Source organism: Larimichthys crocea, chromosome XXIV (assembly GCF_000972845.2).
Source record: "Larimichthys crocea isolate SSNF chromosome XXIV, L_crocea_2.0, whole genome shotgun sequence".
NCBI lineage: Eukaryota > Metazoa > Chordata > Actinopteri > Sciaenidae > Larimichthys > Larimichthys crocea.
The window spans coordinates 12,127,145-12,141,541 of NC_040034.1; the positions used below are offsets into that span (position 1 = coordinate 12,127,145).

General features: G+C 39.9%; 3 protein-coding genes across 5 annotated transcripts in view; 1 reads left to right on the forward strand and 2 right to left on the reverse strand.

The window, feature by feature from the left end:
• Positions 1 to 1,917: 1,917 nt before the first annotated feature.
• Positions 1,918 to 4,252, reverse strand: LOC104921370 (NPC intracellular cholesterol transporter 2). Its single transcript, XM_010733881.3, has 5 exons — positions 4,100 to 4,252; positions 3,771 to 3,882; positions 2,822 to 2,929; positions 2,561 to 2,733; positions 1,918 to 2,423 (listed from the first exon to the last, which is right to left on the reverse strand). Exons 2-5 carry the CDS (start codon positions 3,850 to 3,852, stop codon positions 2,337 to 2,339), a joined length of 450 nt encoding a protein of 149 aa, XP_010732183.2. The 5' UTR covers positions 3,853 to 3,882; positions 4,100 to 4,252; the 3' UTR covers positions 1,918 to 2,336.
• A 243-nt stretch (positions 4,253 to 4,495) lies between these two features.
• Positions 4,496 to 6,371, forward strand: isca2 (iron-sulfur cluster assembly 2). Its single transcript, XM_019254760.2, has 4 exons — positions 4,496 to 4,623; positions 4,838 to 5,009; positions 5,427 to 5,542; positions 5,648 to 6,371. Exons 1-4 carry the CDS (start codon positions 4,556 to 4,558, stop codon positions 5,820 to 5,822), a joined length of 531 nt encoding a protein of 176 aa, XP_019110305.1. The 5' UTR covers positions 4,496 to 4,555; the 3' UTR covers positions 5,823 to 6,371.
• A 114-nt stretch (positions 6,372 to 6,485) lies between these two features.
• The window catches only part of eml5 (EMAP like 5), a 36,829-nt gene continuing 28,917 nt past the window's right edge, over positions 6,486 to 14,397 (reverse strand). For 2 of the 3 annotated variants that reach the window (XM_027275189.1, XM_027275188.1), the window contains 16 exons: positions 13,669 to 13,677; positions 13,108 to 13,186; positions 12,660 to 12,789; positions 12,415 to 12,513; positions 11,992 to 12,012; positions 11,503 to 11,676; positions 11,182 to 11,390; positions 10,849 to 11,006; positions 10,497 to 10,611; positions 10,213 to 10,401; positions 9,855 to 10,027; positions 9,453 to 9,615; positions 9,261 to 9,364; positions 9,021 to 9,174; positions 7,988 to 8,088; positions 6,486 to 7,894 (listed from right to left, as the gene is read on the reverse strand). In XM_027275189.1, the coding sequence (XP_027130990.1) occupies positions 7,858 to 7,894; positions 7,988 to 8,088; positions 9,021 to 9,174; positions 9,261 to 9,364; positions 9,453 to 9,615; positions 9,855 to 10,027; positions 10,213 to 10,401; positions 10,497 to 10,611; positions 10,849 to 11,006; positions 11,182 to 11,390; positions 11,503 to 11,676; positions 11,992 to 12,012; positions 12,415 to 12,513; positions 12,660 to 12,789; positions 13,108 to 13,186; positions 13,669 to 13,677 (1,915 nt within the window). In that variant the 3' untranslated portion in view covers positions 6,486 to 7,857. The remainder of the gene's footprint in view (positions 7,895 to 7,987; positions 8,089 to 9,020; positions 9,175 to 9,260; positions 9,365 to 9,452; positions 9,616 to 9,854; positions 10,028 to 10,212; positions 10,402 to 10,496; positions 10,612 to 10,848; positions 11,007 to 11,181; positions 11,391 to 11,502; positions 11,677 to 11,991; positions 12,013 to 12,414; positions 12,514 to 12,659; positions 12,790 to 13,107; positions 13,187 to 13,668; positions 13,678 to 14,397) is intronic. The other variant, XM_027275190.1, reaches the window with a different exon arrangement.

Below are 14,397 nucleotides of genomic sequence, written 5' to 3' on the forward strand. Positions count from 1 at the left end.
TGGTGCTTGAAATCATTGTTTTTCCTCTGTTAACCATGGTTACCTGCAAGGAAACATGATCATTCACATCATTGCTTTGCACAAAGTGTTTCACAGGCAAAGATATTGCTGCTGGTAAGATTGCACCTAAATCAACCATTTATTGGATCATCAAGAACTTCAAGGAGAGAGGTTCAGTTGTTGGGAAGAAAGCTTCAGGGAGCCCAAGAAAGTCCAGCAAGTGCCAGGACCATCTCCTAAAGTTGATTCATCTGCAGGATCGGGGCACCACCAGTGCATAGCTTGCTCAGGAATGGCAGTAGGTGCGAATGCATCTGGTGTCAAGAAGGGCAGCAAAGAAGCCACTTCTATCCAGGAAAAACATCAGGGACAGACTGATATTTTGCAAAAAAAAGTACAGGGACTGAGGTGAATTCATTTTCTCTGATGAATCCCTTTTCCGATTGTTTGGGGCATCTGGAAAAAAAGCTTGTCCGGAAAAGAAAAGATGAGCGTTACCATCAGTCCTGTCATGCCAACAGTAAAATATCCTGAAATATTGAAAAAATATCCAACCTCGCAAGAACAATTTGGTGACAAACAATGCCTTTTTCAGCAAGATGGAGCACCTTGCCATAAGGCAAAAAGTGGCTCGGGGAACAAAAACATCAAAACTTTGGGTCCATGGCTAGGAAACTCTCCTTACATTACATTCTCAAAACTTTTGGCCACGACTGAACATAAAGGTTGATGGTGTGGGCGCATTTGGATATGAGCAAATAATAACCAAGTCTGGTCAAATATTATAGCTTATTATGTGACGTCCAGCTGCCTAGCTACCACTACAATAAGGGGTACCCTGCCCTATCAACTTTGCTTTGTTCCGAATTTCATATCATTGAATGACTTCATGTTAGTTATGTAAGTTTAGTGACTGCCTGGGATTGACTGTATGGGCTTTGTTGCAACATTGTGTTGTTGACTTTACTGTGGAAAGATCTTCCAGCTTCCACAGGTTACAGAGTGTTTGAGGATTCTGCACTTTTTGTACTCAATGAAATGATCTGAGAAAGAAGCAGCAAGTAATGTGAATTATTGATCCGGTTTTCCTCTCTGCCTTGCTTGCACTAAAGCTGTGACCTGATAACTGATCAAATATACCCAAGTACTTCTTATTCAGCAGGTGTTTCAGTGAAAGAGCCAAAGCTACTGTATATTCTATCAGCTTATCTCATATACTGCCTTAATGACTGACTTTTGGTTAGAAAAGTACAAAACAGTACATTTTGTATCGACAGAGGTGGGGGTGTGCTTTCATGTGGATGACTAGGACAGAAACAATGAACTTATTTGGAAAGTTTTCATGAACTAAGTTGGCACTGTATTCAAGTAAATTTTTGGGATATTGCCAATTAATTTGCCTCCATACAGCAGTGCATTGCAAATCAAGCTTAGATTCAAGCTTTTTCTGTAAAAGTGAAGAAGCAATCTTTGGAGGTTTAAATATTTGGTTTGTAGTGGTCCTTAAAACTTTTGCTTCCTTTAATCAGAAACCAGCGTTTGTTGGATTCCAGGAGCTGCTTTTAAACATTGGTTTGTTATGTGTATAACCTGGTTATGATCCTACTTCAGTGTTATGAAATCTTTCATTTTACATTCATACTGTTATTACTTGCTGCTGGCCTTTGCTCCAACCAATAAATTCTCAGAATTACATGAGTCTTCATTTTTAACCTCGTGAGTAACTATCTGCAAACGTTGGCGAGTAGAAAACAGTCAAATGGGTTTTTGAAGCAGATGTTTAGTCTTATCTGGCAAGACCAACTCGCCTTCAACGGGCAAACATGTAGCACTTGGTAACTACTGCATCATCAAATGCCACTCATGGGAAATCTTAGATTTTACTAAGACAAGATATCTGATCACACATAATGCAACTTGGGTACATTAGTTTCATTTATTAGAATTTAAGTCTTCATATTCCAATCATCATCTTACAGTACAAGGTCAGTAAGAAATATTACAAAAGTTTCCAGTAAAGAAAAAGTATATTGTGTACCCTTTGACTACACAGCAGCCAGTAAGATTTGCACTGTAGTGGAATGTAGCCGATTTGCCGCATTATTCTGCAAATCTTAAAAATGACTGTTAGAATCAAAATCAAGCCAGCCATTGATTTTATTTCAGCAGGATTCAAGGTGTGCATGTGCAGCAAAGTCTTGTGAGCTAGTGAAAGGCATCTTAAAATCATTTTGATGAATGAATAAAAATGAGATCTTAACTACAGTCATTTACACCCTTTAGTTTGTTTTTACTCAAAGCAGAAACACCACTTGTTAAAGATACTGTTTGCTAGCTTAGCTCACAATCTGAACGGGGAAATTGATGCAGAACAAGTCATTTTTGTTGTCGTCTTTCAGTTCCCACTTCACAACCAGCTTTATCTAGAAATGGAGAAGAGTGGTTAGTGAACAAAGTGAAGCATCAAAATGGGAAGTCATTTTATTTAAAAAAATAAAAAAGCACAACTGTTTGCACACAAGAAAGAGCGGATGTTGTTAATGCAACGATTAGTACTTACAGAGGGATACTCAGACTTCACAGGAAGAGAGTTCAAATAGTGATACTGCTGCTTCATCTGGATGGGACACTGGATTCCAGACTTGCAGCCATCTTCAATGGGAATGGGGAAGGGGATAGGAACTCCAGCAATGACACCGTGAACCACTGCAGTACTCGTCTGGCTTACCACACCTATGACAGCAAGATGGAAAGTTAAATAATCTGCATTTATCCATGTTCTCACTGTTAGAGGAATTTCTAAAATAGACGTGCGTCTTACCACTGTTGAATGTAACATTGACACTGTAGGACTGTCCTTTGTGTAGCTCACATGGCTGACTGGCGCAAGGGGTAATGTCCACCATGCTCACTTTGCCACTTGAGGACCCTGCAGAGAAACGAGAACAGTGTCTTTTTACCAAAGAAAGAAAAAAAACAAACAAAAACCAAACACATACAACCTTACAAATGGTAAATACTAATACAGCTAGCTCAAGTTTCAAAATCAGTTACAGGGAACTGAAGATTTCACCTCGGACTAGACAGGTTAATTTCACAATCATTGTATTGGCCTATTGTTTGAACCATACAAGCTCTCAAGGTACACGTGATGCCAGAGAACAGGAAATGAGAATCAGTTGCCAAACAAGATATTCTGAGGTTACTCGGCATCTCAGTTTGGCATTTGGAGTAGATTGCTCACATTGCTAATTTCAAAACCACCTGACTCAGTCATGTTTTAAAAAAAAACAAAAAAACAAAAACAAATTTGCTCTATGGTTCAAGTTCATATGATGATGAGTAATCAATCTTTTGTGGCCACTGCTGATGTTTGCATTGTGGGAAACGTAGGATCCAACATTTGTGGAACTTGACTAAAAACGTAGTGCTTCAATTTTGACCCATTTGTTTGCAGTCCCAACATGATAGGAGTGCTACACACTCAGGAAACTCTTAATGAACCACAGAGATGAGCACAGCTGGGAGTTGTTAATGCGCAATTGCACTTGTAAGCTATGTTGAGTTCAAGACAGGCGATATTTGTGGGAAATTTAAGAACGAAACAAGTTAGTGGTGAAACACTTGCCTAATTAAACGTTTAGGTAACACCAAGGGGGTAAAGTCTAACACATTTAAATCATAATAGCACATGTGCCAGTCATTGAATTGAACAGACAGGAGGGAGAGGGGGGGGGATCTTTTCATTAAGATGGTCAAGTGAAACTAACCGCAGTCTTTGAACTTCACTGGATCCGCACAGGTGAGTCCAATCAGGCAGAACAAAACAACGAAACCAGTCCGGACATCCATGTTGCTTTTACTTTTGCGTTTTCTGTGACCCTAAAATGAGGAAACAAAGTTACGCAACAGTAAACTTTAGACAAGCTGGACTTAAAGCAGTCAGTAAATCAAGTATGACTTGTTGTTGGTGTCCTGACTTACAATTTTAAACACAACGAGCAAGAAATTCGACTTACAGTCATTACGGTAAACAACACAAACAGTCCTCTGGCAGTACATTACACGGAAACACAGATTAAAGACGTACAAACTGTACCTTTGAGTAGCTTCCTCCAGCCGTGTGGAAACGAGGGCGGCCTGACACCTTTTTATTTCCCTGAATCACGAGATCTGTGTCACGCCTATTTATCAAGAAAAGGGTGTTTTTAACGCCCGAGGTTTAGCCTATCAGAGGACCGCTTCCTCGTAAAGATCCCGCCTTCTAAGGTATGATTGGCGGATCAAGTCAAACAGCAGGGACGTATACAGCCAATCATCTGTAAGCCAAAACCTGAATGTACGCATTTGATTGGTGGAGAGGAGAGCTGTACCAGAGAGGCAAAGCTGAAGGAATTTAAAGGCTCACACTTCAGAATTGACAGGCAAACTGACGAATCAAATAGCCGCATTGAATCAATGTGGGCGTGTCTATTTGATAGGCGGCCGTTTTAGCCAATAAAAATGCGAGCTGCCTACCGTTGACGGTCGTGGGTGGGACTTCCTCGCATTTGTTATGAAGATGTCATTCGTAAGGGGAGCTATGATATCTGCGTCAAAGTCAAAACTTCTGAGCTTTGCCAGGTAATGTTGATTTGCTGTTTGTCATTACAGGTCTCTCTAATTAAAACCATAACCTGTAAACAATCTCTCTGCGAGGAGACGAAGCTGTGTGTTTGAGTTTCTGGCCAGGTAACGTAGTTAAGCAAACTAGCTTCAGCGCTAGCGTTAGGTAAGCAGTGAGCAGCATGGTGTTTTTTATGCCATCCCATCTTGACGTAACGTCAATGTTTTGCAGGACAGCTACTCTCCTCAACAACCCTAATGTGAGCCAACAGTTACACCGTGTCCACCAACCCCCCCTGCCCCTTTACACAGCGGGGCTTCAGCGGTTCAGCAGCGCCTCAGCCCAGGAGAAGCCTGCGGGTCCATCTGAAGACAAAGTACACCTCACTGAGTCATGTGTTAAGGTCAGCTGATAACCCATGACGAAGCACCAAGCTCCATGTGCTCTCATGTAATGAAAATGCAATCAAAGGTTTATAGTAATGCATGTATGGAAAGCCAAGGAGGCCAAAAACTATGCATAATAATGTCTAATAACTACTACTACTACTAATAATAATAACAATGATCATAACAACAGCAACAACAAAACTTTGTTTTTATAGCGCCTTTCTAAAGCTGACCCCTTTTCCCTTTTTGAAAAGTAAAAACATAAAACATAACAGATTCAATGCCTCAGAAATAGGCAGTACAATGAAAAGAAACATGATAAAAGAAATTATAAAAAAGATGAAGATCTAAAGGAAAAAAACATAGATTGTTTTATTTTATGTGTAAAAACCCCATGTGTTCTTGCACTTCATTCATCATTTTTATTCCAGAGACTCGGGGAAATCATGGAGAAGGGCGAGTACCTGAGGATACATGTGGAGGGAGGAGGCTGCTCCGGCTTCCAGTACAAGTTTTCTGTTGTTTCTAACAAGACTGAAGATGACAGGTGCCACTAATCTAACTTTCACATTATTGTTTTACACGGTGCTTTGTTGTTTTCTGTATCGTGTGTTAATCCTATCAAATCTGTCCGCGCCTGCTCTGTTTTCAGATTGTTTGAGCAGGAAGGAGTGGGCATTCTCGTGGATCAGGACAGCCTGGAGTTTGTGAAAGGAGCCACCTTGGACTTCACCCAGGAGCTCATCCGCTCCACCTTCCTAGTACTTAAGAATCCCCAGGCTGATCATGGCTGCTCATGTGGCAGCTCCTTCTCTGTCAAATTATAAGGCTACTTCCCTGTGTCAATATTATTTATTACCCTAACTTACCAGTTTATTAGAATATTAAAAACACTTCTTAATATAAAGCACTCTCAACACAATCACCATAGAGATTCTTCAACTTTAAAAATTATATATTATATTATACGCGTCACAAACATATCATTTATTGCAGTGTTGTTATGTGGGGTTGGCTTTAACAGTACGATGTTTACCTAATAAACTGCTAACTATGGGTATTTAATTATATTGAACTATCTGATATTTTGAATTCCTTATATATTTCACTAAATCTGAAAGTGGTAGTTGATCTTTGTCTGGAAAAATGTGTGTTTTTCAGGTGTGAAACTACTTTGGATGGATGGAAAGCAGAAGTATCGATTAATTATTACGCTTATTTTGCAGATAGTGTACTGTCAGCTGTAATGTTACATATTCCAACAAAAGAAGTATTCAGTGCTTAGATCTGCCTTTGTGTGTAAAATATGTAAATAGGCCATGAAAAATGATGCTTTATTATATTTGTTTCATCTGAAATAAAATTCAATTTCAGTTATTTTTTTGTATCTATATTCAGTCATTTCCCTTCGTTATATGCATATTGGTGTTCTGATGTAAGTGAGTTAACATGATGCATTTCCTGTTTACATTAGAATGATGAAAGGAAAGCCAAGAAATGTTTCTATTTATTTATAATTGATAAAAGGTTAGTTTGAGCACTGACTGTTTCATTACAATTCTTCAGCATGTTGTTATCACTCAGTGAGTACATCTCAATCAAAGTTTAAAACTCAAGTTCATGGTTGCCTTTGTTTGTTTTTTTTTTTGTTTTTTTATTAAAGTGGAATTTAAGAAACCTCTCACAAAAAATATACAAAAAGAATATGTACAAATGATATTTACACTGGTATAATGTAAATTAAAATATGCAGCAACTTTTTTTGTAGTTAGTCTGTAGTTAGGAGCAAAATGTTTTTGCACTTTTCATATTTTCTCTCTGATAAAACATTCCATTTAAGCAATATATCTTGATTACACAAAACATTAACTTACTGTTGAAAAAGGTCACACCATTCATATTCATGAAAATGCGACAATAATACATCATAGCAGCACACTGAAAAGTGACCGGAATAATTGCAACAGTGCATTGAAACATCAATTTACAGCTGTTTTGTTTGTTTTCTGAGGAATTTGGTTTTTCGTACAGATTGTCTTCCAGTAAGCCATGCACACCCACTAACCACAAACAAATCCTCAAACAAGTATGCACACGTTTACATGTCATGAGGGGAACACTGCCGAGGGAGGTTTGAGGTCAACCAGTCAACAACACAATCACATAAACAAACCATAAATAAACCGTCAGGGTAACACAGTGACCAGGTCAGGTGTACAGTGCATAGTATGCTTTGGCATGCTGACATCCAGAACATAACAGTGGATGTTACATTCAGGAGGAAGGCCACAGGATTTGGAATTACCAGTAAAAATAGAACAAATGACTACACGATCCAAAAAGTAAAACCAACATAATACAAAAAGAATCCAAACCCTCATAAGATAAACACTCAGATTAAGGCTAATTCAGTTTGCTACATGTTTTAAAAAATGGCATTGTCAGTAATACGATTTCATACGCCTGCCAAGTAGCAAAACTGCCATTTGGGACACAGATACGCTCATTCTTAAAAAAATAACCCCTCACTGAAATTATATGCACATACTGTACTAGACTGTACTGTTCTTTCTTTTTTTTTCTTTTTTTTTTGTTAATGATGACGTGATGTCGTGAGAGCAGGGCTGTAGTCCCTCCATCTGTGTTCACAATTAGGACTGATGCTGTGATGAAAATGAGCCTTGCACAAATGCATGCACCTAGTTTTGAGGCAGTAAGTCAGATCACCACTTGACTGATTTACAAGCTGCCAAGTCTGTCCTGCTCCTCCTCCTCCTCCTCCTCCTCCTCTTCTTCTTCTTTGTTTTAATGCATCTTTTCTCTGGAGAGTCAAGCTTCTGATTCTTTGAGGCAGGACGGTCCTCAGTGAGGGGCATGGACGCACCTCCACACAAAGAGGCTAGAGAAGACACAGAGGAAAAGATGCATTGCTTAATATTTGATTATCATATCATTTGGAAATTATGTGGTTATTTGGAGTCTCTTGTCGTACCTTCTGTCATCTCCACCGGCACTAACGACGAAGCGGTCTCCATTTATGAAGCGTACATTAGTCAGGTGAGCAGAATGGCCCAGAAAGCGTTTGTGTTTGGCCTAAAGCAGATCACACACACACACATTATTTTCAAACTACAGTCAACAGATGTACCTGTCCCTGCCATTAGTTGTATGTAATATGATGTAACAGACAGACTGTATTTACAGGATATTACAATGCACAGAAATGTGTCAAGTCATCATTTACTTATGCTACTTCATACTTTTTTACTCCGCAACATATATTTGACATATATTTAAGTTGCAAGTTACTTTACAGGGAAAGATTAATAACACAAAACATAATTAACAAATACTGTATATTGTGATTTATTATTATGATAAAGATAAGACTCGGATCCTTCTGTTAAATTCACAAGCTACTTGGCAGTATAGACACTGAAAAATAAGCCCCACCATTACCAGCTGCAACATTAAAGTGTATAAACATTATTACAGCAATAATTAAAATTCAATTATAATTCTGAAAAAGGCTGTTCTGCACAATAAATGTATGTATTATCTAAATAAATGTTTGTAGTCTATAATATTTTGATGCTAATGCTTCTGTACTTTTAATGCAGTAACAGAGGACTTCTACAATGTGGTATTGACACTTTGCCACTATGGCAAGCCACTACGTGAAGCCATTTTTGTAAACTCTCTCAAAATATTCAGAAATATGTTTTAGAGAAAATTAGGTAATCCTGGTAAGAATTGATGCATAAGAACCCATTTATCTCCATGTTCTCTGGTGTCTTTTTCAATACCACCACTAGAGGGTATTAAAGTCAGGAATTGAATCTAATTGCATACATAGTGACTTTATGATTTTGGTCTAAGCTCAGAAAGTTGCAGAGAAAAAAATTCACCCCTAAAACTTTGAGCATCAGCAATAGTGTAAATTGTGCTGTCATAATAAATAAAAAATATAAAAAAAAACAGCAAAATAACAAACAGTAATAAAAATATTATGTAATCATACTTACAAACTTCTCTGGACATGGAAAGTCAAACAGCTTTACCATTCCAAAGTCATCGCCTGTGACAATGTTAAGGCCTGAGTGGGACACACAGGCACAGGTAACGTCTGCTTTGTCAGTGTTACGGGACCAGATCCCTACGACCTCGTCCCCAAGGACACTGGAGGCAAAAAGAGAGCAATTACATTTTCACCTGCTGTTACCTTTCCAATATACATGTGTCGGTCTAAACGTGGTGACTCTCACCTTGTCCAGGTGGCCCAGGTAATCCTGTCAATATGGATCTGCTCTGTGACCTGCTTCCCAGACGGCACCTCATACACGAGTCGTTTATAAGCACCTGTGGATATCTGTTTCGAGGCATTAGAGGTTAGGGATCATCCAGGATCAAACATGCCCTCTCACTGCAAACTAGCTGAACCCTCACACAGTCTGTACCTGGACGTAAGCGCTGTCAGCTGAAAAGTCCATCTGCATCACAAAGCTGGGGATGTCCCTGCAGCAGTTGATGCGGTTCAGCTGCGGGCCGAGCGTCAGGTCGTAGAAGTCGACAGCGCTCTCAGTAGAGCCCACGGCCAGGAAACGAGAATTTGGACTGAACCTTTAAGAAAGACAAAAGTTCAGTGTTCTGTCAGATACACTTTGAGCCTTCCCAGTCTACTAAACTAAACTCAAGAATCTTAAGGGTAGAAATGATAACAAAATAGCCCAAGAGTCAAATCAGAGAATAGTTAAGAAAGAAAATCTCTCATACGAGAGAGTTCCAAGTTCCAGCTCTTCTTCATGTATCAATGAACCCAGCTGTACCCTGTCCGAAGTGCCACACTCTACTATCATTACCTAATATCCTGGATGGGAGAGCGACGGTCCCTTTTCTTTCCCCAGATCTTGAGCGAGGCAACCAGCAGGATGATGAACTCTCCATTCTTCATGCCGATGGCCACCATGTCTCCTTCAGGACTGTAGCTGATGGTGCGCGCTGGGTGGCCCAGGTTCACCTTATTCAGCATCTTCTGTTTTCCCCACATGCAAGATCAGCACATACTTGTTATCATAGTCTTGTGAATGAGGAAAAGCATTTTAATTTCCCTTGACAGAAACAACAGTAAACATCTTGATAAAATGAATGGAAGTACTGGGCAGAGTTGAGATATTTAGACTGAAGAGACTCTGGGGGGTTGGAGGGTAGATGGCTGACCTTCTCTGGGATGTCCCACAGACGAACAGTGCCATCCTCTGCCGCAGACAGAAACACGTCTCTGGAAGGATGTGTTCCCAAGCCCCAGATCGGTCCGTCCATGTGTCCGTTCACCAGGATGTTGCACGCTGCATTTTTCTCTCCTACTTCGATGATCTCTGCATTCCTGGTCCCCACGAGGATTTTACCCTGACACAGCAGCAAGCAAAACGTGTCAAAATATAGATGAGATACAGAGGCTTTGCTGGATTATTTTATTGAGTACAATATCATCTGTAACATACTTTTCCTCTGCACACAGAGCGAACACAGTCTATGACCTGTCCAGTTTCTAATCGAAACGCTCTGCAGCGCTTCAGCTCCTGGTCCCAGAGCTTCAGAGCGCCTCCTTCCTTTGACCTGTGGGGGGAAACATATGATCAAACTTTGAAAAATATGTATGCATTTCCATCTCATATGTGTTTAGTCTTACTGGTATTATATCCATTTGGATGAGCACATAATTGCAAATACTGATCAAAGGAATACACAGATGTTTTGAATCATCTGGTGTCAAGGTATTACAATAAGAACAAAAACATAATGCTACATAATGTGAACTGACACACTATAGAAACATAATGGAGCAGCACTTACGGTCTTTCTTTGCCTCCAGTGACGATGAGGCCGTCTCTCAGTGTGGTATACATGGTGAACACAGGGCCCGTATGAGCTTTGGCCACAATTCTTACTAGAATGTGTTCCTTCCACACACACACATCCCCACTTATGGTACCTGTAAAGGTCAAGTTATTCTGAAAAGAAAACAAATCTGCACTAATCTAGTGGCCTAAAAGAGCACAGCGAGCAATACAAGAACAATTCACAGCACATGTAAGCAGACAAATTGTGAAAATGTAATATGTAACAAGCAACGCTTGTTGACCAAAAAATAAACAATGCATATTATATTGGTTGGAAGTCACTTACAGCTCCAAATGCCACAGACAGCATGGTCTGCATCCGGGCATCCTCGATTGAACTCAGCACACCTTTCTTGCTGAGCAAAGCTCGACCAGCTAACGTCCAGAAACGCACATGTTTGATCCCCACAGACACAAAGTGTGTGTCAGAGTCCGGCCGAAATTCAGCCACAAAGATTCTCTGGGTGTGACCTATCCGGCTGGCTACTTTGGCACCTGAAAAATAGGAGCAGAGAACGATGGCAGCCTGATCGCTCAGCTGTGGTGAGACTTTCTCATCTCCCCAGAAAAAGGTCAAAGTTTAAGAGAGTATTATTTGGTATCTAACCTTCCTGCCACTTCCAGATGGTGACGGTGTGTTCGGGGTCAAGGCCCACAGACAACAGGAGTTTTCCTGTGGCACTAAAGCTGACAGAGCAAACACCACCAGAGTGGAAACAACGTAGCACAGACAGCGTCTGCTTGGTCATGGCGTCCCACAAGTGGATGGATGGAGATGTGGCTGTGGGACAGAGTAGAAAAGATCATTTGTCTAAATCTAATTATTAATGCACTTATTTCTCTCTCTCTCAAATTAAAAAGGAGTAGACTAGCCTTTTTAATTATATTTTAATGAAAAAGAATCTCCAACAAGGAGAAAATACTTCCAATTCATAGAAATAACCAAGATTGCATTAGGTAAAAAAAAAACCCTTCAAATTAAGGAGCCACTAGATGGCAGCAACGTAAAGAAGTAATGGGTTAAAACTTTCCTGTCATTAGTTATGAACGCCATGTTTCCTGTTTGACATGAATACTAATTCTGAAATGTCCTTACCTGACATGTCACCAGTATCACCTGAAAAGAAGGAGAATCTGATTTATTTACAGAACCAACAAATTATTTGCTAATTTGTTGTGACTTTCTGAGAAATAGTGGTCCCCCCCTATCGCTGAAAGCTTTTGCTTTCAGAATATTCTAGTAGTAATTTACATAAAATATACGTAAATACATGAGGTGAATCCAAAAATAGTCTTTTTTGTTTATGAATGTGTCTGTCTGGGAGAAATCCCACGACTATTCATGCATGTAAAAATGGTAATTATGCTCATTAGTTGGTTTATAGTACAGATACGGTTGCAGGAAGGGGATTGCCATCTGTGCTGTATGGTAATCCCTCTGCAAAATGCACAACACAGGATACAGGGAAGAAAAATGAAGCGGCTGGTGACACACGAGGTCAACTTCTCACAAACATACCTACTTGGCCAGTTGCCACCACGTTGGGGAATTTGGGATGTTGATTGATTGTCAGGCACAGAATGTCGTCACTGTGTTCTACATAGAAACTTTGGCAGACTGTAAGAAAACACACCCAACCACACACACACACACACGTAGACACACCACACACAGACACAAAATGAAGTGTTATATTTTCTTTTTTAGGTAGCTGACAGTCAGAGCAGTCAGAGCGTCTTCTAGACTGTGCTCTGTCTACTTACAGGTCGTCAAGTTGAGCACGATGCCAACTGAGGCCGTGTGGTAGATGATTTCTGCCCCCTCGTTCAGGTAGTGCACATTATTGCGGCAGTCATTGCCACGGTAACCAAACACCAGATCCAACACCAGGTCCTGCGGGAGAGTCCGAAAAAGACCGCCAGAAAGTCAAAAAGGTCAACGCCATGACAACTAAGATGTTCAGAGCCAGCTGCCGGCTGAAGCAGCACGTCATTATTTGATTACAGCATCATCAGAGTCCCCTGAGAGGTTGTCTGGACAGACTACGAGCACACAGTGTCTTCAGGAGAAATAATCACATTAGAAAGCAGCATTTTTGAATTTTTTTGCAGCTTTGACAGAGACAAGACTCTTTCTGTTTGCTCAAACTTCACCATCTATATATATATCTATTAGTTTGTTGTGTTTCGATGGATTTGAAGTCCTTATTACCTCGATGGGTCTCTTCTTTTTGCCAACATTGTTGGTCTGCAGCTTCTCCGGCTGTGGCAGTGCTCGACTGACAGGAGGCCTGAAACAGACAGCTGGGATAAGAGGGCTGCCGCAGAGCTGCTTATCATGCAGATGATAATGATAATATTGCACTGTTTACTATTCCACTGAAAAATATTCCACAAATATTTGCTTGTATGTGCACACAAGTAGGTGATATTTTATCTCAACAGAATGGAAGCTACAATTCTTGAGGTGGCTGAAATAAATAAAAATAACAACAGCAGACGAGAAAATTATTTTTTAATGCAGAGTTTGTTTTACCAGTGAAGGTTTGAATAAGGTGACTGAATGGGAACATTTCAAGAGAGAGTAAAATCCATGTTAAAATAAACCTAAAAGTCCAAGTAAATATGAAATTTCCACTCATCAAATCAGCTAAATGACAGCAAACACAAACACACAACTCGCTTCATGTTTAAGCTCTGAGTATCTAAAAGAAAAAAAACCCTGCGTATGTGTCTGTAAAGTAATGAAAGAACCAGAATGTAAGTGACTTACCTTGACCCTCTTCATGGCAGCAATAACAAAGAAAAAAAAGCAAGAATTAGAAAAAAAGGTTTCTCACAGCGCAGCGCTCGCTGCCGCCCGGCGTACACACACGAAACACAACACCTCAGCCACTGAGGAGTCAGTGCCATCATGTAACCATGACAACTCAAGCCCATTTCCATGACAACTGCTGCCCAGAAGATGCTGCGTGGATGTTTGTATCGTTGTCAAAAAAAACAAAAAAAAAAAACAAATGTGGACGTCAATAAACCTACGACACGTTTAAATATGGATGATGATGGTGAAGATTTGATAATGCTTGTAAGTTCTGTTTACTCCCACCCATGTAACAAAACGTTCTTAAAAACACTCAAAGATGTGTGTAAATATCTCGTGTTCCTTCTGCTTTAATATGTTAAGTTAATCCACTTTAATTGTTAGAGTCAGTCACCACTGAAACAAGTTTTGCTCTGCTGGATATTCAAGTGGACAAGTCAATCTAAAGTTCAAATGTTTCTTTTAGCCCAACTTATCGTGCCACTCCAGCAGCTCATTAGCAAGTGAATTAGCATCAAACGTCTTAGTTTGTATATGAGAAAAAAAAAAAATGAAATGTGAATTACTGAAGCTGGTGAAACAGATACAAATCCACAGTCATGAAGACATTTCTCTAAAAGTGCAACAAGTAAAAGACACTTTTTGCTCTTTTTGAAGGACATAGGTTGTGATATTATCTCA